Raw genomic sequence first — 27,585 nt, 5'->3', positions numbered from 1 at the left:
AAAGTCAACCTTCAAATAATTATGTTCAGTTATACACTCAATACTTGGTCGGGAATCCTTTTGCAGAAATGACTGCTTCAGTGCGGCGTGGCATGGGGGCAATCAGCCTGTGGCACTGCTCAGGTGTTATGGAGGCCCAGGATGCTTCGATAGCGGCCTTAAGCTCATCCAGAGTGTTGGGTCTTGCATCTCTCAACTTTCTCTTTACAATATCCTACAGATTCTCTATGGGGTTCAGGTCAGGAGAGTTGGCAGGCCAATTAAGCAAAGTAATACCATGGTTAGTAAACCATTTACCAGTGGTTTTGGCACTGTGAGCAGGTGCCAGATCGTGCTGAAAAATGAAATCTTCATCTCCATGAAGCTTTTCAGCAGATGGAAGCATAAAGTTCTCCAAAATCTCCTGATAGCTAGCTGCATTGACCCTGCCCTTGATAAAACACAGTGGACCAACACCAGCAGCTGACATGGCACCCCAGACCATGACTGACTGTGGGTACTTGACACTGGACTTCAGGCATTTTGGCATTTCCCTCTCCCCAGTCTTCCTCCAGACTCTGGCACCTTGATTTCCGAATGACATGCAAAAGTTGCTTTCATCCGAAAAAAGTACTTTGGACCACTGAGCAACAGTCCAGTGCTGCTTCTCTGTAGCCCAGGTCAGGCGCCTCTGCGACTGTTTCTGGTTCAAAAGTGGGTTCATGCTTCCATCTGCTGAAAAGCTTTATGGAGATAAATATTTCATTTTTCAGCACGACCTGGCACTTGCTCACAGTGCCAAAACCACTGGTAAATGGTTTACTGACCATGGTATTACTGTGCTCAATTGGCCTGCCAACTCTCCTGACCTGAACCCCATAGAGAATCTGTGGTATAGTGTGAAGAGAAAGTTGAGAGACATAAGACCCAACACTCTGGATGAGCTTAAAGGGGAACTGAAGAGAGAGGTATATGGAGGCTGTCATGTTTATTTCCTTTTAATCAACACCAGTTGCCTGGCAGCCCTGCTGGTCTATTTCTCTGCAGTAGTATCTGATTAAAACCAGAAACAAGCATGCAGCTAGTCTTGTCAGATCAGACTTATAAGTCTGAACCACTGAAACACCTGATCTGCTGCATGCTTGTTCAGGGGCTATGGCTAATAGTATTAGAGGCAGAGGATCAGCAGGGCTGCCAGGCAACTGGTATTGTCTAAAAGGAAATAAACATGACAGCCTCCATATACCTCTCTCTTCAGTTCGCCTTTAAGGCCGCTATCGAAGCGTCCTGGGCCTCTATAACACCTGAGCAGTGCCATAGGCTGATTGCCTCCATGCCACGCCGCACTGAAGAAGTCATTTCTGCAAAAGGATTCCCGACCAAGTATTGAGTGCATAACTGAACATAATTATTTGAAGGTTAACTTTTTTTGTTTTAAAAACACTTTTCTTTTATTGGTCGGATGAAATATGCTAATTTTTTGAGATAGGAATTTTGAGTTTTCATGAGCTGTATGCCAAAATCATCAATATTAAAACAATAAAAGGCTTGAACTACTTCAGTTGTAGTGTAATGAATCTAAAATATGTGAAAGTCTAATTTTTATCAGTACATTACAGAAAATAATGAACTTTATCACAATATGCTAATTTTTTGAGAAGATCCTGTACTTACCAGGGCTGTGGATTTTGTACAAAAATCAGCAGACTCCCGACTCAGTTTATAAAATCACCGACTCCGGGTACCCCAAATTGCTCCGACTTCTCGACTCCGACTCCACCGCCCTGCTGAAAATCGGCTGAAACTTATGCAGTGGAAAAGGCTCTTAACTCACTTCCCTTCACAGAAGTTCCAGTCTCTGAAACCGCTGAGAAACTACACCTGCAGTATCACATCTGCAGTATCTAAACTCTCAAGGGAATGGTTCTCTTCCCGTAATTGCTGTATGTGGTGTCACGCATGGTCTATATTAGTCGTCACACTCCTGTAGTTTATCACCCCTATATTTCTTCCTTTAACACAACTGAAGATAATGGTGCTATTTAAATTAGCAATAATATCTGTTAAAGATACCCTTTCATAAGGTATTGTATAAGGCCTAGTTATATTGCTCAAGCTTATTTCTAGGTTCCTTTAAAGGAGAATTTTACTTTTTTTTCTGTCAGTTTTATGTATTTTTTTAATGTTTACAAGTATATAAATTGAAACTATGATGTTTGTAGATCACACAGGTTGTCTACTGCTCTCTGGTTTTGTTAGTAAATAAGAGATTTCACTCCAGCACCATTTCTTCCCTTCACCTCTTGCCTGATGGAGTACCACAGGGCTCAGACTTTGAACCTTTTCTCTTCGCCATTTACAACTATGGCTTTGACCAGTTTATAAGCTCATTTGGCATCCAATATCACTTCAATGCAGAAGACAACCTCTGTTCCTACTCTTTCTGCGCTAATATTTCATGTCCCTGTTTAAATACCACCTTTTATACCCTCGTTAGGATGATTACGAATGATTGTTTTAACCGAAAGTGTTTCTCTCCATCAGTCCCTCCACTGGTTGCACATCAGACATAGGAACCAGCACAAGAATTCAGCTAGGCTAGTTTAGGAGGAGAGAGGCCAGAAAGATAAGCAATGAATCAGCACAACAGCCAGTGAAGTCTAATATGTAATAAGTTCAACAATGCCAGCTTTCATACTCCTATGTCAATTCCATATGTTCTTGCATTTAGTTACTCAGCTGTATTGTTATTTTTATTCCTCAGTGACTGACTACCATTAATAATGAGTGTAGTGTTCCTTTTTGTAGCAGCCATTCTCACAAAGAGGCAATGGTGAACACCTGATCACTTAGGCCGCGTTCACATTACAAACGCGGACGGCCACGCACGCGGAACTCAACGCGTACGTACGAACGCACGCCATCCGCGTTTGTATACGTTGCGTGGCTGATCCCATCACTGAAAAGTGAATGGGACAGCCACGCGTTTTGGCAAAAAATGCGTGCAGCATGCGTTCCCGGACCGCACAGGTCCGGAACGCATGCAGTGTGAAAATCAGACAGTGCACTCTATGCACTGTCTGATGTCATGCGTGTTGGCCACCTGCACGCGTTTCCAAAACGCGGCTGGAAACGCGTGCAGTGTGAACGGGCCTGTGGCTGGCTGCATCTATATACACATCTCAGTCAGTGATCCTGAGAGGTTACATTAGGTACTTACCACAGGGGTGAGTGCCATCTGGCAGCTGTAGATTCGTGCAAGTCCAAAATCTGCCAGTTTGACCTGGCCACAGCTGGTCACCAATATATTTTCTGGCTTAAGGTCACGATGTACAATACAGTTCAAATGAAGGAATTCAAGGCCGGAGAGAAACTGTCTCATTAAGTCCTGATAGAATACAAAGAAGAAATAACGATGAAATGCATGTTATGTATATGCTGAGATTACACAAGAATAAATGCTGTTCAACATGCCCAACTTATAAAAACCCTCATGTAGAAAATGGCTTTTTCTTGGTTAATGCCCTAAAGGTGGCCACTAATGATCCAACCTTTTTCATCCAATTTTACCAAATGTATGAAGTGTTAGGGTAAATTGAGTAAATATAAATGGATAATTTAGGCAGTCCCTTATAGTACACAGAAATGGTAAGACTGGATGAAAAAGATTGGAAAATCAGTGCCAACCATTAGCCTGAGTAGTGGAGTGAATATCCCGGATGAGGCCGGTTTCACACTACAAACTTGAGGTAGCGTTGCGGCGCACCCGCTGTACCACATCACACCGCCAAAAACAGGCCTCCAGGGAACACCGCGTTCTGGTGCTGCCCACCAGCCAAGCAGGAAGTGACGTGCGCTTGCGGTCACGTCCTGCTTCAGGTATGCGCAAGTGTATTGTAAAAATACGCTTCTTGTGCGTGTGTGCCACAATGTCGACGTTTAAAGAAAACCTGCGTTGCCATAGATTAACATGCCTTCCGGGCCGACGCAGATCGCTGTAGGAGCCCCACAGTAACGTAGGTATGCGCCAGCGTTAAATCAGGGACTTCAGGCGCAGCATACAGCAACGTGGGAAGTATGAATTTCCCCATAGGGTTTGATTAGGCTGCGGTAGCCACAATGCACTGCGCCAGTGTGAAAGGGCCCTTAGGAATGGCAACGCTTATAAGAACTCATGAAGAAGCATATATCCAGTTTCATCAGCTGATGGACTTCTAAGGTTCTGATTTGCTGTGATAACCTGGTTTAACGCATGACCAGCAAATCGGAGCCTTACATATCTATCAGCTGATCAGATCTGATCACATGCCTCTCCATGAGTTCCAAGCATTGCCATCCCTATCCTGGCTATTGCACAATTGATGTGCTATCCCTATAGCTAGGATTTGCATCTACAGTCATTCAGTGAAGCTAACTAGTGAAAGAGCACATGACCAGACATAGAGAATGGTGTGGTTGGTTTGGATAAGCATCTGCTGAAAACTCATAGAAATTAATGCTAGAGTGTGCTTCTTGCATCCCAGCTCCCTGATAAGCACATTTTCTGGCTAACTTTAAAGCTTGAAATGATATACTACAAGTTTTAAATTCATCCAAGACACTACTTACATGGAGTCTACGTTCTCCGTGTGTTGGAGCTGTTCTCTCTGGGCCCTCTCTGAAACCTCCCACATTTCACATACATACAAGTAGGTCAAGCTGACTCCCCTCCAAACTGATACTAGACTATAATAGGGAAGGTGAAATATACCCAAGATTCCTTAGATTGAGAGCCCCTCTCAGGGAGATGTAGTATTAACCCCTTCCGGACCAAGGACGTTGTGCTGCTGAATGGATGTAATGGATGTAACTGTAACACCCCTTGGTACCACTGCGCACAGCCAAATGGGGAGATTCAGCTGTAATGACAGCTGACACATCCCCCCACTGATCAGGAGACATGGCGATTGGCTTCTGATCATGTGATCACTACGATCTCGGCCGATCGTAGTGATCACTAGGTACGTTCCTCCAGCGATCATCGCTCCCCTTCCGCTCTGCCCGGCATCCAACCTCGCAATGCCTATAGTGTCGGGTCCCGGCTTGATGACACAGAACTTTGAGCCAGTGCAAGGCTGGGAGAGCTGCTCCTCGCTGGATCTATGAGAAGTGAGTAATTGCTGGCTACCTATACTGGGGACACCTAAGCCTCGCTATCCATACTGGGAATACCTATGCCTAGCTATCTATAATGGGGGAACCGTTTACTTTTTACCCCGGTCCCGAAGTGGTTAATTAATGCACACTGTAAAAAATATATTGCTATACAAAAGTTTCTTTAGTTCCTATCACAGCATTTCACTTGGGTTAAGGTCTGAACTTTGACCTCAACAATTTGATTCTTTCCTTTTTTAGTCAGTGGCCTCAATTCACGGAGCATTATCAAACGTTTATCAAACACTTTATCAAACGTTTGATAATTTACCTCATGGGTAAAATCTCATTTTAAATTCACTAAGGTGTTATATATTTATTGAATGTTTTACCGATAAAACGTTCAACAAATATATAACACCTTAGTGAGATTTTACCCATGAGGTAAATTATCAAACGTTTCATAAAGTGTTTGATAAACTTTTGATAATTCTCAGTGAATTGAGGCCCTTGTGTTGTAGAGTGGTGTGCCCAAGATCATTGCCATTTGCATGATCCAATTTCATCCAAGCGTTATGCCTGGTACATATGATGCAATTTTCCATCAGACGGTCAAATTGATTATTTCTGACAGATCCAATCTGATTTCCGATAGTTTTTTCCGATCACTTCTATACAAAATCGATCAGAAATCAGTTTGGACCTGTCAGAAATAGATTCAACTGTCATTCTGATGGAAAATTGCATTATGTGCACAGGCATTAGCTGTGACAGAGACTGACATACATTCGACACTATAATACATTGGTACCTAGAAGAGTTTGTGGTTGACTCAATGGCTGCAATATGCCCAGATCCCAAGGCTGCAAAGCAAGCCCACGTCATCATCAATCCTTCACCGAGCTCGATGGCTGGTATGTGGTATTTCTGTTTGGTTTTGACAAAATGTGGCACCGTGCATTATGGCCAATCCTCATCTGATCTCACATGTCTAAAGAACATGGTTTCCAAAGTACAGTGTATTTGGTGGTTTCAGAAGCAAATTTGCACGTCTACGCTATGCTACCATGTTCTTTTTCGAGAAAGGAGGCTTTTTCCTGGCAACGCCTCTATTAAGACGGCTTTATTTGTTCCGAATTCTATGGTTATGAACTAATCAACATTTAATCATTTCCCATCCGCTTTCGGACTTGGTTAGACATATTGTTTGGGTCTCGACCTGGATTTAAAGGCTATAAAAGCTTGATTCTTTTTATTGTATCACAGCATAGGTACACACAACTTTTTGGCACGCAAGCCTTTGTCAAGTGCCAGAACGTTGTGTGTACCTATGCTGTGAATCAATAAAGAATTGAGCTTTTATAGCTTTTAAATCCAGGTTGACGAACATGCTGAATCCAGCGCTGGAGACTTGGCCGCAGCAGTTCAGGAGACTTAGGCGCAGTCGGCGCCACCATAGGCCATAATAGGAACTATGGCTATAGCAGGCACAGGGAGTAACTTCAGCGCCGTCAGAAGACGGAGCTGAAGTTGCTTTTAAAACAATAATTCGGCTTCCAGCAGTAGCTGGAAGCCAAATTATTTCATTCCCCCACTATCCATGGCAGCCTGGAGGGGGAATAGTATTTAAAGGGAACTGACCACATTCTCTTTCCCTGGAATCTCTCCTGCCATAGAAGCTGCCATGTTCCCCCCTCCCCTTCTCACATTTCTTATTTACAGAAGTCAGAGATGCTATCTTGACACATTGACACACACCATGCTTTGAAGACACACTCCTAATTATTCACCCCCTTTGCTGATGAAAGGCATTGTTTACCTCTTGGTAATTAGCTCAATAAAACAATTAGAGGTTCCTGAACTCTCTGCTGATGGGGACGGTCGGCAGGCCTGCTCAAACAGGCCAATTTAACAACTTTGAATGTAAAATACAAGGTAAAATGAAAGTTTATTTTAATAATGAAACAGATAGTCGGCATACATTTTTCATGTGCTATAGAAATGTCCTGAGTGAAAAAAAGGTGCTCGGTTCACTTTAACACGGCCCGGACTTGTGCGGCAGCAGGATCAGCCATATACCGGCTGTGTCCTGCGCCCAAGTCTCCAACGCCGTTATCTCTCGTATGCCAGGTTGAGACCTGGTCTTTTTACACTTTGCGTACATTTGTCTGCACCTTCTCGGAGCCCAGGCTCGACTTCCCTGGTGTTTCAATTTTTGGAAGCAGTCGAGCGATTGGACAACCTATTTTGCTTCGACAGATTGTTCTCCCAAGCTCCTTATGTCGGACATAATGCAATAAGAAGTAATATAGCTGTCTCATGCGCAGTTCCAATCCTCCCCATAGCGAAGCTGGGTGCTGATTGGGAGGCTGCGCCATCGCGGGATCCCTGAGGGGTATGTATACCGGAGGTGATCAGGAGCAAATCGGAGGGGACCGGAGGGACTTGGGCACCATAGTTAGCTAGCAAAGTGATAGCTTAACAATATGTAAAACATTTTATTGAAAAAAATCCTCCCGGGGCGATGCAATCCCCTGCGGCGGCTAGCTCGACATAGTGTTGGGCTTACCGCCAAGGAGGTTAAAGGGAACCTGAAGTGAGAGGGATATGGAGACTAACATTTATTTAATCTTAAACAATACACATTGCCTGGCTGTCCTGCTTATCCCTCTGCCTCTAATGCTGGGTACACACTGAGATTTTATGGTCGATTTACTGTCAAATCGATTATTTCCAACATGTCCAATTTGCTTTCCGATCGATTTCCGAGCATTTTCTGATCGATTCCCGTTAACACTAATAGGAAATCGAACGGAAAATGCTCGGAAAGCGAATCGGACATAATCGATCCGACAGTAAATCGACCATAAAATCTCATAGTGTGTACCCAGCATAATACTTTTAGCCATTCACCTTGAAAAAGCATGCAGACCAGGGGTTTCTGACAAAAATCTGACAAGATTCATACACTACAGATGCCAGAATGATCAGCAGGACAGCCAGTTGTTTAAAGTGGATCTGAACCCAGAACTTCCTCTCTGCTCTAAAAGACAAACAACAACACAGTAACCTTTAAAGAAAAATATTTGTTACAGCTTACAGAACTCTTGCAATAGTTACCATATTAGCAGTATCCTCTGAGGACTGCTACATTTCTGAGCTGGCACAGCTGAGAGATCAAATTACACTTGTGATTAATTAAAGATGAATGGAGATTAGACACGCTCTTCTCTCTAAATGCATACATGGTGTATTTCTCGCTATTTTCCTAGTGTCCTGTGCAAGAGGTCAAGTCCACTTTTAAATGGAATAAAAATGGCAGCCTCCATATCTCTCTCGCTTTACGTCCCCTTTAATGTAAAACCCTTCTCCTATTTAGCCCTTAAGAGGCATCCTTCAGTTTTGTGATTTTCCCCCATAAATCTCTTTCCTACACAGATTTCATACAAGCCAAATATTGTCAGTTTTCAGGGGCATTTGTAGTTAAAAAAAAAAAAACCTTTTACAATTCCGTTCTATGCAGCAGCTATAAAACTAATAAACCACCCAATATTATTTTGAAGATTTTCAGCATCTAACAAAGGTCTACGCTACACTCTCGTTTCACTGAATGTCACCATTTGGTGTTTGAAGTAAAACATTCTTCTGACAGGCAAATTTCCACTGACCCAGGAAGGGGCAGAAATCAACATAATCAATGATGAAGATTACAGACCCACCTTCTGATAGATGGAAAGTAAAGCAAGAAGCTTTTCTACTTACAAATCCTGAAGTTCCATGTGCTGTTGGCAGTGCCGGATTTGTACTTTTTACTGCCCAAGGCCACTATCACCAGCTGCCCCCTGACAAACAGCACGCACGCACACACGCACACCTACACCCACACACCTACACCCACACACCTACACCCACACACCTACACCCACACACACACACACACTTCAGATTGATTGGATTGAACAGTGTTGATGGTGCCAGTCGACTACAAATGTTTTATCAGTCTGTTTTGTGGATCGATTGTATCGGACATGGTTATAATTTTTATTCCATTTATGGGCCAAATCGATATTCTCCACTCTGATAGGCTGGAGCTGGTGGAGGGCAGAGTTGGACTCGAAAAACGGCCGGCGGTGACGAATGACAACTCAGGTCACAGACACGAAGCTGCCCATGTTTCCTGCTCCTTGACTTCCTGAGTTCCATACACTTGCCTGACTGCTGTCAAATTCACTTGTTAGCAGGTTTACTGCATGAGTGTGCCAGCCTGCAGCCGGTCTCTCGCTTCCTGGTGACATAGGCCATGGCCTATGTGGCCTTGCCTGAAATCCGGTTATGGCTGTTGGAACTGCCAAACGTATAAAGTATTGATTTGTGATATTACATAATAGTTTGTTTTCTATTGCAGAATAGCTGGATGCGGTGAGACACGCTGCTGCTAATTGTTTTTACAAAGGGAGAACGGAGGAGGCATGCAGGAGACCAGTGAAGCACACAGGGTATGATACAGGGAGTCACCGGTGCGACGGGTCGTGTCGGTGGGTGATCGGAAGTTGGGCACTCCCTGTCTTTGGAATATAAGATGCAGGGACTTTTTCTCCCCATTTTTTGTGAGAAAAAGTTTGTCTTATATTCCGAAAAGTACGTTAAGTTCTACCTCCATAGGCCTCTTGCCGCTTGAACATGCAGCTTTGCCTGGTCTACCATCTGGTACCAGTAATTATTAGACAAGACCTCAGCAGAAGTCTTGTCCAACATGGATCACACGGTCACAGCCACTAGCTTTTACAGCTCGATGTACAAAACCATCGCTGACTGCACAATGTTCCCACCCGCAACCGCTCCAATCACCATCCATCATCCACACTATGGACATGGACCAATATTCAGACAGAAAATAGGATCTAGATTTTTGATAGATATGATGCTTACTAATCCTAACATCTAATCTATTAAAAATATCTCACTGTATGTCTTCCTTAAATCAATCAGGCTTACTGTGTATGTAGCCCAGGATAGGGACTTGGATTTGGAGGTATTCATGTAATTAAAGGACAACTGTAATAAGAAAGCAACCAATCCACTATAAAACTTGAACTTTTAATAGACTGCTTTGTAAAAAAGACATTGGTAATCAACGGCTAAAAATTCAAAAATACAAAACAAGTGATACTTAGCAGGTCACTGCAGATGTTTAGAGGTGCGGAGGTGAAGTCGACGGCCGTTTCGCCCCGCAATGAGGGCTTTCTCGAGACCGAGACTCTCGGTCTCGAGAAAGCCCTCATTGCGGAGCGAAACGGCCGTCGACTTCACCTCCGCACCTCTAAACATCTGCAGTGACCTGCTAAGTATCACTTGTTTTGTATTTTTGTATTTTTGAATTTTTAGCCGTTGATTACCAATGTCTTTTTTACAAAGAAGTCTATTAAAAGTTCAAGTTTTATAGTGGATTGGTTGCTCCTAGAATGCTTTGCTTCTTCCTGATATAATTGAATGATGTTTCTTACTAATTCTGGATGTTGCACCATCTTTTTTGTATATGGTTCACGGCTTTTTTTCATTGAGTGCACTCGCCACGACATATCCTTTTTGTAAACAATTGTAATAAGAAAGCTATGAAGGCTGCCATATTTATTTCCTTCTAAGCAATGCCCGATGCCTGGCTATCCCGCTGATCCTCTGCCTCTAATACTTTTAGCATTAAACCCTGAACAAGCATATACAGATCAGGTTTTTGACATTGTCAGATCTGACTAGATTACCTGCATGCTTGTTTGTGGTGTGATTCAAACACTAGTGCAGCCAAATAGACCAGCAAGGCTTCCAGTCAAGATCTTCAAGAAAGCCCTCAAAACTCACCTTTTCACTCTGGCCTACTACCCCTCGCAAGTGCTCTAAACCCACAGCTGAACTCTGGTCCCCTACCTTCTGTGTCCTTACCTCTCCCTCTAGATTGTAAGCCTTTGGGCAGGGTCCTCCTCCTTTTGTGTCCTACCTGATCATGCACCTCCAACAGGGCCAACCTCCACCAAGAGCTACCTACCAGCATATAACCTGCCCCACTAGGAACTCCAACACCCTTGATCATTGCTACACGGGCCTGAAAGATGCATACAAGGCCGTTCCGTGGGCAGCACTAGGCTCATCTGATCACTGCCTCATCCACCTGATTCCGACCTACAAGAGGCGCCTGGAAACAGCGAAACCAGTCCTTAAATCAACAAAAGTATGGTCAAGTGAGGCTAAGCTACAACTTCAAGCCTGCTTCGACTGTACAGACTGGGAGGCCCTGAAGGTACCAAACCTGGATGAGTGGGCAGACAACGTATCATCATACATTAGCTTCTGCGAGGACCAGTGTATACCAATGAAATCCCTTAAACTTTATCCAAACGACAAACCATGGTTCTCCCAAAAACTACGACACCTGCGGAGTCACAAGGAAGCTGCGCACAGGGCTGGGAACCAAGAGAACTATAGAAGGGCAAAAAACAACCTAAACAGGGAACTGAGAGCTGCCAAAAAGAACTACGCGGATAAGCTGAAACAGATCCTCTCCTCAAATGACTCACGAGTTGTCTGAAAAGGGCTTAGGGCCATCACCAACTATAAGCCCCCCCCCCTCAACATGCAACTCCTAGCACTGAGCTTGCCGAGAACCTCAGTGACTTCTACTGCAGATTTGAGAACCAAGTAGCACCTGCAGGTCTTCCGAAGCCACCTGCTCCCTCCCCCACCATATCTGCTCCTTGTCCAATCTCACCCTCTTTGGCTGTGAACAAGGATGATGTCCTGCGCCACCTATCAAGGCTAAATGCTAGGAAAGTATCCCCCTTAACGATGTAACTACATAAATGGCAACCCATACATGGATAGGTACCATTTCTCCTACTAATCATAGTGTGGGCAGGGTCTAGATCATTGTGAGCCAACATGTCCCTCAAAGAGGGAGCCCTTCTGAAGGACATGAGGGGCCAATCATAAAATTCCCTAACAGTTGGAAGACCCCTTCTCAAAATGGGCCAGTGTCTATTGATAATGTGACTCACTCTCTCAGAGAGTACCGTATAAGTTGTAACACAGGGAATCCTCTCATTGATCCCCAATTTAACACTCGACTGTTTAGAAAAGGCATTAGACCCACCTTTGAATTTAAAGTCATCCTGTAAGCACGCAATAGGATAGCCCCGTGCCAAAAATTTGTATCTCATTTTCTCCAATCTCTGTATTCTCATGTTAGGATCTTTTACTATCCTCTCTATTCTCTTAAATTGGCCTTTAGGTATATTAAATCTCACATGCGGAGGGTGAAAGCTCGTGAAATGAAGAATAGAGTTCCTATCAGTGGGTTTGACAAAAAGGTCTGTAGTCAAACGATTACCCTCTCTAATGACCCATGTGTCAAGAAAGTTGACCCTAATAGGGTCACAATGGATGGTCAGCTCAATTGTAGAACATCTGCTGTGTAATTCATCAACAAAGGCATCAAGGCTCGAACATGGCCCCCTCCAGAGCAAAAAGATATCATCAATATATCGTTGCCATAGCAATGCATGTTTACAAAATAAATTACTGGAATATACAAATGCCTCCTCGTACAATCCCATAAAGAGATTAGCATAGGAGGGGGCCACGTTTGAGCCCATCGCCGTGCCTCTCCGCTGTACAAAAAAAGTAGACTCAAAAAGAAAATAATTGTTTCTCAAAATAAACTCAAGAAGCACCATCAAAAAATTTTTCTGTTTAGCATCAAAATCCATACACAGCATTAAATAAAAATCAACCGCCTCAAGCACAGCCTCATGGGGTATCGCAGTGTATAGGCTGCTCACATCCATTGGTCAAAAAGCCATGCTTTTGGTGTATATGCAGAGCTTCTGTTTGGGTTCAAGGTGCGTTTGTAGTTCCTGGGGGGGCTCAGAGCATCTCTGATGGAGGCCATTCGGAGGCGGCCTGGTGTTGCGCTGATCCACCTTTTGCGCAATTTTCAATTTTATTTGATTAGCCGCACCCAGGCTATGCATATACATAGGTTAGGATTTAGTTAGTGTTAGGCCCCTCCCATGGAGGATTGACTTCTTCGCAGTGGGAGGGACGAGTACTTAATAGGTTGCATGCAAGCTGTTAATGGAAACTAACATCCTCCTCTAGTGGTAGACAGGTCATGTGTATGCTCGGTGTGTATTCGACCCCACAAGTGGGGCTTGCACTCTTTTGCAGGTAGGCACTAGTCTGTTTTTTAAGTAGCGCTGCTCATTTCCTTGCTGTGCCTTTTCTAAACAGTCGAGTGTTAAATTGGGGATCAATGAGAGGATTCCCTGTGTTACAACTTATACGGTACTCTCTGAGAGAGAGTCACATTATCAATAGACACTGGCCCATTTTGAGAAGGGGTCTTCCAACTGTTAGGGAATTTCATGATTGGCCCCTCATGTCCTTCAGAAGGGCTCCCTCTTTGAGGGACATGTTGGCTCACAATGATCTAGGCCCTGCCCACACTATGATCAGTAGGAGAAATGGTACCTATCCATGTATGGGTTGCCATTTATGTAGTTACATCGTTAAGGGGGATACTTTTACCCACCCCAGCCAAGGGACACAATTTAAAATTAAGGGCAGCTTCAGCTGCGATTCTAAATTTGTAGTGTATCTTCTGAAATGTCCCTGTGGACTAGGTTATGTGGGTAAAACTACCCAACCACTCAAAGATAGAATATCCTCTCATAAATCCAATATTCAGAATTCAAAATCGTGAATTACGGTATCTGTTTCGGATCATTTTTGTATTGAGGGCCATCATTTATCTCAGTTACGGGTACAGGTTATAGAGGGAATACCAATTCCACGCAGAGGGGGTTATCGGCACAAAATGCTGGCACTTAGAGAAAATTTCTGGATCAAAAAGCTAGATACATTGGAACCTAGAGGCCTAAATAGAGATTACGATCTGTCTACTCTAATTTAGATATGTACTGTATTGTGATTTTATGTACATATTGTATATTAACCACTTCCCAACTGAGGGGTTTTACCCCTTGACCACCAGAGCAATTCTCCCCTTTCAGCGCTCCTTCCATTCATTCGTCTATAACTTTATCATTACTTATCGCAATGAAATGAACTATATCTTGTTTTTTTTTCGCCACCAATTAGGCTTTCTTTAGGTGGGACATTATGCCAAGAATTATTTTATTCTAAATGTGTTTTAATGGGAAAATAGGAAAAAATGTGGGAAAAAAAATATATTATTTTTCAGTTTTCGGCCTTTATAGTTTTTAAATAATGCATGCTACTGTAATTAAAACTCATTAAAATGTATTTGCCTATTTGTCCCGGTTATAAAACCGTTTAAATTATGTCCCTATCACAATGTTTGGCGCCAATATTTTAATTGGAAATGAAGGTGCATCCTTAATTACAAGCCCATAGTTTATAAAGTAACAGTGTTATACCCTCTTGACATTTATTTATGTATTTTTTTTTTAATTATAAATTTTTCTTTTTAATTACAAAAAAAAAATTAAAAATTGGGGAGTGTGGAAGGTAAGGAGTTAATTTTTTGTGTAAAACTAGTTTATTTGTATGTAAAACATGCTTTAGGGTGTAGTTTTACTATTTGGCCACAAGATGGCCACAGTAACTTTTTGTTTAATGCGACCTGCAAGCGTCCTTCCGGACGCTTGCAGGAAGTACTAGGAGGCTGGGAGTTTGTTTTTTTCTCACAATGATCGTGCTGCTCAGTGGAGCAGCAGCGGATCATTGCGGGGCTTAGATCAATGAACGGGAATGGATCTCCGGGCGAGCGGCGTGTTTGCGGCGGGAGTGCGCGCTAGAGCGAGCGGAAGCGTGGGCAGCGGCGGGAGTGCGTAAAGTACGGATTTCTCCGTCCCTGGGGGTTAAAGGATGGAATAAGGGACGGAGAAATTCGTACACGTGGGGGTAAAGTGGGTAAAGCAGAATATAACCCTGCATTTCAATTTACAGCATATTATATGCAAAAAGCATTTTTTTTTTTTACTAGACCAGCATTGGAAGGGTTAAACACAGAGGTTTAAAGTTCCGTGGAGAGATATGCAGAAGTTCAGATTGTTACATTCTATTTAGTTATATGTATCTATTGAGAAATGTTACACACTCTTTGGCTGTCCTCCAACTCCTCAGTCAGAGAGATGAGTCACATTCAACACTTAGATACATTTATGTAAACAAAATGTATCTATGTCAGCTTCGGATGCGTCTGCAGAAATCTCCAGGAACTTTAAAGCACTGTGTAACCCTTCCAATGCTGGTCTAGTAAAAAAAAAAAAAATGCTGGTTGCATATAATATACTGTAAATAATGTTTTAGAGCAAAGTTGAAATGCAGGGTTATATTCCGCTTTAATTACTGTTTATTATCTCTCACCATGGGATTTGTCACTGGAGGCCGGTGTACTAATTGTGGGTAAATATATATATATATATATATATATATATATATATATATATATATATATATATATATATATATATATATATATATATATATATATATATATTTATTTTTTTTGCCTGCTGACATGTAGCATTTGATTTGGGACGTTTGCCGCCCTTTTTCTGATTGGCCATGCATCATATTGTTGCCATATAGTCTTTTTGGACTGAGGCCCATTGATAGAACAGGATGTTTTGGCTACGCTTTACGGCATGTTGTTTTGTTTTCTACAGCGGACGCTGGTCGGCGGGACTCCTATTGGACGCAATGCTATTATGCGTCATGCACCTATACGCTTTCTGACACGGCTTAGACTGTGCCAGAAACGTACGCTGTCGGCGTGAGCGTGATTGGTCAGTGCTTGGCCCCGCCCGCTTTTGTGGATTCGCTGAAGTCTTAGCCTGCTTGCAGGCTTAGACTGGGGGAGACGGACGCTGTCGGCGGCTGGATGATTGGCTGTCAGGGGCTGACTCCGCCCATCTCTGTGATGCGCTCTAGACTTCCTAACAGCGTACGCTATCGGCGCCGCTGTGATTGGTGGACACGTGCCGGCGCTGTTCTGTTTGGTTGGTCTTTTTCATACTGGGCATTTTGATTGGCTGGATGTATGGCCGTTTGGGATGGAGGTGGTGGATGTCTTTTGGGACACATGGGCACGGCTTAATGGCACTGACACCATGAGCTTAATGCCCTGTTCTCACTTTTGTGATACTGGTGAGTGGGTATATGCGAGTGTCATTTTAGGCCAGTTTTCGCTGTGTGTTATTTAATGTCCCCCTATGCTGCATTATGATTGGCTAAGCACGGCTCCACTGACTGATCTGATTGGTGAGTGTGTTTCTATGCATATGTCATTGAGTTAATCAGATAGTTCTCTATGTGGTCCTCCCTGTATGTATTTAAGCATGATGGTATTGTGCAATAGTGTGGGTCCATGAAGATTTGAGAAAGGACTGAAATCTGAAACGCCTGTGCGTCATCTCTGACCCATGCTATTTTAATCATGTTTTAACTTTATTTACTTAATAAAGACATTACTTTGATGGTGTGGATCTTGAAGATTTAATACGTACTGCTCGTTACTCCAGAGTGGATCCCAGCACGTCAATTTATTACATTGGTGCAAGAACAAATTTTTGATAAAAACGTGCTCAACAGCTAGCTCCTATTCTCTCCTCCATCTTCACAAGATCCCTCCAGGAAGGTAAAGTCCCAGCATGCTTCAAGAGGTCGACCATCATCCCCGTCCCCAAAAAACAGGGTGTCACCAACCTCAACAACTACAGACCTGTGGCTCTCACATCCGTCATTATGAAAGCCTTTGAAAGCATGGTTATGCCTCTTCTAAAAGTCTCCACAGAGCCCCTGCTGGACCCACACCAGTTCGCGTACAGAGCAAACAGGTCCACTGATGACGCCATTAACATCTGCCTGGAGACAGTCAACGAGCACCTGGATAGACCAAACTCATTTGCCAGGATCCTCCTCCTTGACTTTAGCTCAGCGTTTAACACTATCAGCCCTCAAATACTTCAGGAGAACCTTGCTGAGCTCAAGGTCCACCCCACCCTGCGCCTGTGGATAACGGACTTCCTCACAAACAGATCTCAGGTCGTCAAGCTGGGCACTACCCTCTCCCAAACAAGGACCACCACCACAGGGGCCCCACAAGGCTGCGTCCTGTCACCAGTCCTGTTCTCCCTGTACACAAACAACTGCAGATCCACTGAAAACTCTGTCAAAGTTATCAAATTTGCAGATGATACCACCATTGTGGGACTCATCACCAATAACAATGAGCAGGCATACCATCATCAGGTTGAAAAAAATCTGCAACTGGTGCAAGGAGAACGGGCTGGTTCTCAACACCGCAAAAACCGTTGAGATGATCATCGACTTTAGGAAGCGTGCACCCACACCACCCCCAATCCACATCGACGGCACGGAATTCACACGAGTCCCCTGCGCCCGTCTCCTGGGCACAACCATCTCCAACGATCTGAGGTGGAAGGCCAACACCACCTGCATCCAGAGGAAAGCCCAGCAGATACTATTCTTCCTCCGCCAACTGAGGAAGTTCGGCATGGACCAGAAACTGCTGACGAGCTTCTACTCAGCCACCATCGAATCCATCATCTGTTCTTCTATCCTTGTCTGGTATGCTGGCTCCTCTGCCAGCGACAGACACAAACTACAGAGAGTCATCAGATCAGCGGAAAGGATCATCGGAAAACCACTTCCCCCACTGGACCTACTCTTCAGCACCAGACTGCGCTCCAGAGCCTTGCGGATCGCAAATGATCCTTCGCAACCAGGCTCCCGCTTTTTCTGTCGTCTCCGTTCAGGCCAGAGGTATCGGGCCATCTACACCAGGACCTCAAGGCACAGGAACAGCTTCTTCCCCTCAGCTGTCAAATCACTGAACTCTCTGGACACACTCCCATCCCCCACCACCAAAAGAAGAGCGGACCCTCATTAGGCCGCTTGCTTCACTAGCTAGAATAGTCTTTTAAGCATGCCTGCACTGCAGAACTCTTTTTTGGAAATGGCTGTTATGTAATTACTGTACCGTACCGTATTGTATCTGATTTGTTTTGATGTATTGCTATCTCTGGTGTGTCATTTACTGTTTCTATGCCCTGCTTGTGCCAAGCCCAATTCCGGGCACAACCCAGTCGTGCTTGGCGGAAAATAAAATTCTGATTCTGATTACTGCGAACCCATGCTATGCATCTGAGTGAACCTAACTTGCCTAATCTCCATGCTCCTATCCAGTGACTGACTGAGCATTACCTTGTACTCATACTGTGCTGCATGATCTGGTCTTTCTTGTATTCAGGTATTGTCATTTTGCTGCATGTCACCCCTAAATATTGTATGTATCCCTATTTATTGTCCAGCACTGCGTAACATGTCGGCGCTTTATAAATACAATAAATAAATAATATTGTTTAAAAGGAAATAAATGGGGCAGCCTCCATATTCTCCTCACTTCAGTTGTCCTTTAAAGTACAGGTCCGAACAGAGAAAAAAAAAAAAAAAAAAAAACACAAGATCTACTTACCTGGGCCTTCCTCCAGCCCCTGGCAGCCTCTCTGTCCCTCGACGCAGCTCCGCTCCCACCCAGTGTCCCCTCCGTTGTAAATGCTAACTTCGCCAAGTCAGCATCTTCTGCGCCTGTGCAAGCACGCCGCTCACGATTGTGCTCACGTAGCCTGTATCGTTCTGTGTAGGCTCTCCTGGCTACAGGAGCGCGACCACGAGCAGTGGGCTCAACCCCGGATGTGTCCTTTAATGCGCTGGGAAATTTGGGCACAGGGTAAAGCCGAAAAATAGCTCCCCCTGCTCCTGCAAAAGTCCTGGCAGCGATAGTTACTATTTCCCCTCCAGGCTGCCATGGACTGGGGAAATACGGAATTCGGCTTCCAGCTATTGCTGGAGGCCAAATTATGCGGTTTTTATAGTAATTTGGGCTTTGTTGTTTAACACCGTCCAAAGCGCCACTATAGCCATAATTCACATTCCAGCCTATGGCGGCGCATGGTTTGCCCAATTCTGCAAAGCCCTTTTTTGCCTGTCTGGAGGGACACCGGATTGGAAGCACCTGTAGAGACAGATGTGGATGGTTCTAAGTACTCCTAACTGCTTTGCGATATGGGGAGGAAACACACAGAATATATATATATATATATATATATATATATATATATATATATATATATATATATATATATATATATATATATATATATATATAAAACAAACATGCTCAAGTCAAACACATGCTTGTCTATTCAGTAAATATAATCAGCTTTTATACACAAAGACTATAGTATAGGCCAATTATAATTTCTCTACTGATTCTTCCAAATAGAAACCCAAATGTAGGAAAGGTTTAAGAATATCAATTCAGCTGCTGAACAAACAGCATTCAGTTGGCGTGCAGCTGCTGCCTTCATCTGAGGATGAGTCACACTCACTGTCCAAAGGAGAATTCAACAGAGAGGGAGACACTGCTTATGTTTACTGAACACACTTTGGAGCACCAAGGCCAACATATCTATGAAACGTTTCAATGAAGTCAAAGAAGATCTAAATGTAAACAAGCACGTACACGCTAATAAATGCAAACAACCCCACTCTGTAAACTCGCACAAGGCATGCATGTATACTTACACAGAGTCAGTGGAAAGGCTGCCAGACCTCCTCACTGCATGTCCTACAGTAATGCCTCTTGGACAAGAGCGAGCAATGTGTCATTTAAAAAGAGCATTTTATGGCATTTTTAGCATTTAGCAGAGATTCATGTGTAATTCATACATTCCTAGAAGCTTTAATCTCTAGGTGGGGCAGGAGAATGCAACAGGCTGTATGCAAATTCAATGCAAATTTTATAATACTTGGAACCAGGTCAATAACATGTACTTCACGTAGTTTCCTGACCCGCTGCAAACCGCTACTCACTAGATGCCTTTTTAATATAAAACAATGGATAACTGCACATACCAATAAATACAAATGGTCAAGAACCCTGGTCCTGCAAATGCATCAATGAGCTCCACTACAGAGTTATTGAGAAAGACAGAGCCTTCAACTTAAAGTCCCTCTGAACTGAAATGAATAAACGTGCAGTTTAGTGAATAGAGTTGTGGCAGGTCACAGCACCATCCTCTCAGTCCAGTTCCCCCAGGGGTCCCTGTTCTAGACAGCTGAAATCTTCGATTGTCTACCTTGTGCCTATTCACAAACCCTTGTACTACCGTACTTTAACTAATTTTCGCCTTTTGGACGTGACTTTCCGGTCCAAATGGCTGCTGTGCACGTTCGCGCACTCCTGTGCCCCCCCTCCCCCATTAGCCCAGAGATCAATGAATGGGAACATTGTTCCCAATCATCGATCTAAGTCCCCTGTAGAAAAACCAACGGCTTCGAGGCCGCAGCCTTTCTGAAGAAAAGAAAAATTTACTTCCTCCTTGTAGTTCCTGTGAGCGAGCGTACATCATTGCGACGTTGAATCTACGTCCAGTCAGAGCCGTACCACCTGCTGGACTTAGATTCATACTGTGTCAGTCCGAAACCAGTCAAACATTGAGGCTATTATGACTTTGATGAGCGCAAGGCTGCCATCTTTGTCTTTAGTTCTGCCTTATACTGCCCGTCATCCATCCATATATTCTCCATCAGTCTGTATTTGCTCTGAGAGGAATGTGGTTGAAGAATACAACTACCTGTCTCAATGTGGGCAGATTACATGATCCATAACACAACTGTGAAAAGGGCAAATCTGCATTAAAAAGACTAGTCAAAAATGGTACCTTAATGGTTTCCAAAGGCAAACCAGGAGGAGGAACCTTATTCAAGTAAGTCTTCAGGTCCTGATCGACATGCTCAAATACCAGGGTGACTTTAGTTTCACGGTCCGTCCGGGCAGAGGCACAGACATCCATCAGCCTGTGGAAATAACGTTCAGGAAGACATGGAGTTATACTGCAGAGATACCATCGCTTCTCCTCAAAAAGGAATCAATGACAAACGAAACTTCTAGTGCTACTACATCACTACAGCCCAAGTCCAGGTAGAAGCAAAGCTTAGAATATAAAATGTACGTCTGTTGAGGTTAATGTTACAGTGACCCTGTAGTGAGAAGGAAATGAAGGCTGCCATATTTACCTATAAACTATGCTTATTACCTGTCTGTCCTGATGATTATTGGGCACCAATATCGTAAAGGTAGCCATACATCTAGTGATGATGGGCAGATTCAACCAAGAGACAAATCTCTCTCATCGAATCTGATAAGAAAGATCTGTTGGCTGCTCATACATTGCAGGCCAATTCCCGATCAATTTCATGCTGAAATAAATCAAGAATCAGCCTTCTGAAGCTACATCCAATCGCCTCGCTGGCCGATATGGTTGCCGGAGTAATGTGGGTGAACTGGCAACCGCGTGGAGCGCATGTATAAACGAAGGACGGCGCCAGCACCGGACACAGACAGGTAGAGTGCATCATGCGGGGCACATTTGACATTAGGGGGGACAGCGCTGAGGGTTTTGTCACTCATCCCAATATCACTCGTCATTACAGCCACGCACCCGATGGACCACGACGGCCTGACAACTTACAGCATGTTCATCAACATGCTCGGCCCTTAATTGGTTGCATCATCGATCGGGCAATGCAATTGGTGGCACAGATTTTCATCCAATTGGATAATTATTTAAAAATAAAACACGCACACAAATATGGCAGCTTCCACATCTCTCTCACTGCAGAGTTGGTTTAAAGTGTCTTTTTTGGCTTATGAAGTTCAAAAAAAAAAAAAAAAAAAAAAAAAAAAAAAAAGTTTATTAAGGAGTCACCAATACTTTGTGTTTCAAACTTCCCGATTTCTCACACTAGTAATTAATGGCTGCCGTATTTACAAAAGAGGTAGCAGAATTGCTGCTGCAAAGCACGATGGGAGTGATATATCTGGAAAGTTGTGGGTGAGTATAAGCCAGAGCTCAGCAACTAAGGGCCTATTTCCACTGCTGCGGAATCCACAGTGTTTCCCTACAAGTGATTCGAGCAGAGAAACGCTGCCTATTCCACCAGCAGCCCTGCTGTCCGAATCACATGCTAGAAGATTCGGACGGCATGCTGCATTTTACCGTTGCACGCACCCGAATCCCTATAGCAGTGCATGACATGGCTACAGGGATTCAGATGCGCACTTTCATCTCTGCAAGTACCAGTGTGGGTCCTGCAAGATGCACGCCACCTCAGTGGAAACCAGCCCTTAGACAGCACTCTTATAACTGACAGTGAGCAGCAGAATGAAAACCCCACCCCACTTCCAGCTTATTCCCCTGTGTACACATTTGTTTGGCATTTGTTGTCCTTGAAAAAGATACACACCGATGTCTCGAAACTTGCAAGAGTTTTATATACAGCAATTAAGATTAAGACTACATATTGGTTTTCTGGCAGCCATTGGTCTGAGCACCCAGGAACCATTAGGAACCATAGCCTATGGAGTGCATCAGCCCCCCTCCTCCATATTTGATCTACATCAGAATGTGTACAAAGCTCATGGCATGTCCACATAAATGGGTGTGCCCATATCAGGGGGTGTGACAGACTGCAGTCTATCTATAATAAGAGAGTCTGAAATACTGGGGATGACAACAGACAAAGCTTGGTCAAAATGTCGTCCCATAATGCTCTAGGCCTGAATGTCCTCTTGCAGAGCCAACAGTGCAGCTTCTCAACAGCAGTGATCTCAGCCCCGGAATAGTGTTCTGTGCACTGCACAATATCCTCCAGGATCACCTCACTGTCTACAGGCATGCTTAGGAATCGAAGTCAAAATATTGCCCTTCGACTGGCAGCATCCGGCAATGGTACGTAATTGATTCTGTCTATACGGCCTGGACGCACCAAAGCCAGAGAGGTGAATAAGGCTGCTCGTGTCCCCATGTGCTTCCTCAGGCCTTGCGTTCCATGACCAACCGACGCTTCTCCAGAAAAGGACTATAAATCTATAAACATAGGCTCTCTTCCAAATCCCATTATTAACATTGTATTGGGTAACCGCGATTTATATCTACAGGAAAACTACCTCTAAAGCCGCATCTACACACGTAGATGCGGCCGTGATGCTCCTTATCAATCAAGCCGCTGATGCGGCTCGATTGATAAGATCCAACAGGACGGATCTTGCTTCCGCCGATTCCCTGCTCGCTCCCCGCGAGGGGACAATGGCAGGGAATCGAGCGGAAGATAAGCGGCGCCGGCGAGTGGGGAATCGAATGCGGGGGGACGCGGCGGGTATGCGGAAGAGGCGATCCGGCGGCTAATCGAGCCGCCGGATCGCAGCCTCATCTACGCGTGTAGATGAGGCTTTAAGCCCCATCTACGCCATACAATTTTTTGTGCGATTCAATTCGATTTATTGATTCAATTCAATCTGACATGTCTGATCGGGATTCGATTAATTTTGCCATTGCAGAACAATGGCAAAATTAATCGAATTGAATCCTGATCGGACATGTTGGATTGAATCGAATCAATGAATCAAATAGCTCAAAAAAAAAAAAATTGTATGGTGTAGATGGGGCTTAAAGACTTGTACACACATTCCAACCTGCATGATAGTTGGTCAGATTGATCCACCGATTGGATCTGACAAACAAAATTTTATCAGTTGGTCAACTGGTTGTTTGTCATCTATGCACACAATCAACTTATCTTCCAACAGACAAGTTTGAAAGATAGTTGGACAGATTGTTGATACATGTGTATGAGCCTTTAGTGTATGCAGTTACTTTATTTTCCTTGAGGAGTTCTTGTCTAGATTACTATGTGTATGTATGCACGTGTTATGGTTGTTCATTGTGTGTGCAGAACTCTTATCACAATTTGGCCATTGGCCTTTATTGTTTGATTATTGTCAGCATCTTCTTCTAGTTTCAGATAAAGGGAAGTCACAAACTGTTTGCAGAGATAAATCCTCTGTGAGCAGAATATAGTCTCTTCTTGCAAATCTGCAACCCACTATGACAGAAGGAGGCTTAACACAGAGATAGATGAGCAGCAGCCCCTGCCCAGTATCTACAAACTGCAGGAGATAATAGACCGCCAACTCTCCTGCTAAATACGGCATTTTCCCTATTAACCCTTAGAGAGCCACTACTTCACCAAATGCTTCCTTATATGGGAAGCCTATGCATACTAAACTGACTTTTTTCAGCGCAGCAAAGTTTTTCTATGTGAATTGTAAGCAGAGGGAAATAAAAGCGCAAGCAATCTAGCTAGAAAGGTCTCTGCTAGCGTAACATTCTGTGGGCGATTGTGTTCTCGGTATTCATCGATGCGCAGCAGAATAAAAGGCCATAGTATGATGGTGTTAGGACCTGAATTAATCAGGCTTATAATCTTCTTGTAAATGTCAGTGGTCACATGTCTGTGGCACAAAACAAATGCTCACCAATAACGTCACTGGAAGACTGAGCTTCAGCTTTGAGACATTGAAAAAAAAAAAAAATTAGGTTCCACAGAATACATTTCAAAGCTTTTATGTTTTTTTGCTTTGCGAACAGAGTGCTGACGGGTACAAACTTCTATTAGGTTTTTACTGGACTCAAGGTCCACAGAGGGGAGATTTTAATCTATTTCAGAGCTCTTTTACACTACATGCAATTCCGTTTCCGATTTTGATACGACCGGGCCGGATTTAGGCCAAGGCCACCTAGGCCATGGCATATGGCACCACAGGAGCAAGGGCACCAAAGCAGAAGGCTAAACTGGTGCAGCATTTCCAAGCTTGCAAATGCTGCAATGCAGGGAGATCAGGCGAGCGCCTGACCGCGGTACTCTGCTGCTAGCCACCTGTGCAGCAGCCACCTTGCTCTCTGTGCACATTTGCATTGTGGCCGGCGGCTATGGACTTGGGCAGCTTTGGAGACGGAAACGAAGTGGAAGCTTCTGCACTGGAGACGAAAGAGGAAATGAGTGACACAGATGGCTGCTGCGGTGTGAAGGGGAGCTGGCTACCTATACTGAAAGGGGGGTGGGAAAAGGAGGGATTAACGGAGTGATCTAGCTACCTATACTGGATGGAAAGGGGGAGGGGCCATCTGGCTACCTATACTGGATGGAAAGGGGGAGGGGCCATCTGGCTACCTATACTGGATGGAAAGGGGGAGGGGTCATCTGGCTACCTATACTGAAAGGGGGGTGGGAAAAGGAGGGATTAACTGAGTGATCTAGCTACCTATACTGGATGGAAAGGTGGAGGGGCCATCTGGCTACCTATACTGGATGGAAAGGGGGAGGGGTCATCTGGCTACCTATACTGGATGGAAAGGGGGGAGGGGTCATCTGGCTATCTATACTATACAAATCCAGCCCTGGATGTGACTTAATTTTTGATGGGATAAAACAAAAAAAAGTCCTGCATGCTGCGGGTTTTTTTTCTGTGTTAGCATCCAGTGAAAATCGGAATCGCAAATAAATATTGGAAATCAGAATTGCAATTGTATAAAAGAAGCCTTTAATTGGGCTACGTTCACAGCATAGCATAGCAACACCTATGTCACATAGGTTTGCTATGCTATGCTGTGAACATAACCCAATTGAAGGCTTCTTTTATACAATTGCGCCGCACTGTTCACAGTGCGGCGGGTGCAGTGCGGTTTGACGGCGTGCGCGCAGCATCCCAACACAGTGCCATACCACAAAATGTGCATGTTTACAGTAACAGTGAAGCATACTTTTTATTGGATTTATACTTCACTGTATGCAGCGCAACATATGGATAACGTGCTGCACGACTTTACGGTTGCGTTGCATTCTTGCTTTTACAGGGGACACGATGCCCACGGTGAACTTAGCCTAACTGATATGTTCGTGAGCAGAACAAAAACCTTTTTAACTGAGACAGTCGGGAATAAAGTCGCCCTCTTTTTTCGGTCAGGAGTCTCACTGCACAAATTTCCTTAAAGCCACACTATGGCCCTTATTCAATTGACTTTGCTCCTGAGTTTTTTCCCTTGGCAAACCATAATTTTTTATCTCATCTACAAAATAACTGTTTCAGCACCTATCAATTGAAAAAGTATTAAAAAGCAATAAAAAGGTAGGTAGGTTAAATGAAAGTCTTGCATGGGCACTATTGCCCAAGATGTCATAGTTATGTGGGGGGGGGGGGGGGGGCGAGACAGACATATGACCATCGAGTTCAACCACAAATAAGGTACAACACTAGCCTGCACCCTCACATATCCCTGTTGACAGGGCTGTGGAGTCAGAGTCCAGGAGCTGGAGTAATTTCAGGTAGCTGGAGTCGGTGGTCTCAAACTGAGGAGTCGGATGATTTTTGTACAAACTCCAGAGTCCTGATAAGAATTAGACTAAGGAGTCGGAGTTATTTTGGGTACCTGGAGTCAGAGTCTGAGGAGTCAGGATGATTTTTTGTACCTACGCCACAGCCCTACCTGTCCTGTTGATCCAGAGGAAAGCGGAAAAACCCTTACAAGGCATGGTCCATATATCCCCAAAGGGAAAAAAAAAACTACTGACTCCAGATGGCAATCAGATAAAATCCCTGGATCAACATCACCAGGAATTATCTAGTAATTATAGCCATGGATGTCTTTCAATGCAAGGAAAGCATCTAAGTCGACGAGTACTGCTAAGTCCTTCTCAAAGTTTGACGCTTCGTCTGTAACCCGTTTATTTTGTATGATGCTATGCATGATTTTAAATTTTTCAACATTGAATTTCATCTGCCATTTATGTGCCCATATAGCCATCCTATCCAGACTTTGTGCAATATGTCACCGTCTTCCTGAGAGCTGATAATTCTGCACAACTTTGTATCATCTGTAGTTCACCAATCCTCCATGACATATTACAGAAAGACAAGGGAGGCATGATCACATCTTTTGTCGCCGCTCTGCAGGACGCTGTTCACACGTGTGCCATTTTTCATCCCTCCTCCTCTCTCCATCCAAAATATACACTGCTTGATAGGGATGGTTAGTGACATGCAAATAATTCCAAGCTAATGCAAATTTTAATGCTATTGTGGCATTTGATCGGTCTATTTCCAAGCTGTATAAATTTGCATTACAATTTGCCTTAACTCTCAATAATTGGCAACACGTAACCTTCTTTGTGCTCCCTCCGCAATGGCGTCCTGCGCAGGACTATTGGAGGGGAACGCAAAAAAGAATACGCGTGGCCAGTGCCGCGCAGGCGCAGTGGCCTGCCGACTGAGTCAGCAAAAATTAAACTAGCTGGCGGCGGGAGAACGGAAGATCGTTGAGGACCGGCACATGACGGCTGCAGGGGGGCTGGTAGAAGCCCCATGTAAGTGAAACTCATTTCTATTACTTCCCTTAAGATTTCCTTTAAAAAGTTCCTAAAGGAAAAAAAGTGCCTCCAATGGGTACTTACCTCAATAGGGGGAAAGCCATTGGATAATCCACAGGCTTCCCCCATCTCCCTCACCTGCAC

General features: G+C 44.0%; 1 protein-coding gene across 2 annotated transcripts in view; it reads right to left on the bottom strand.

The window, feature by feature from the left end:
• CDK4 (cyclin dependent kinase 4) overlaps positions 1-27,585 on the bottom strand; it is a 112,453-nt gene that overhangs the window by 21,966 nt on the left and 62,902 nt on the right. For both annotated transcript variants that reach the window (XM_068267408.1, XM_068267407.1), the window contains 2 exons: positions 20,898-21,033; positions 3,200-3,367 (listed from right to left, as the gene is read on the bottom strand). In XM_068267408.1, the coding sequence (XP_068123509.1) occupies positions 3,200-3,367; positions 20,898-21,033 (304 nt within the window). The remainder of the gene's footprint in view (positions 1-3,199; positions 3,368-20,897; positions 21,034-27,585) is intronic.

The sequence above is a fragment of the Hyperolius riggenbachi genome, chromosome 2 (genome assembly GCF_040937935.1).
Source record: "Hyperolius riggenbachi isolate aHypRig1 chromosome 2, aHypRig1.pri, whole genome shotgun sequence".
NCBI classification, from domain to species: Eukaryota; Metazoa; Chordata; class Amphibia; order Anura; family Hyperoliidae; genus Hyperolius; species Hyperolius riggenbachi.
The sequence above is the reverse complement of the archived record's forward strand: the minus strand, read 5'-3'. Positions and strand labels throughout refer to the sequence as shown.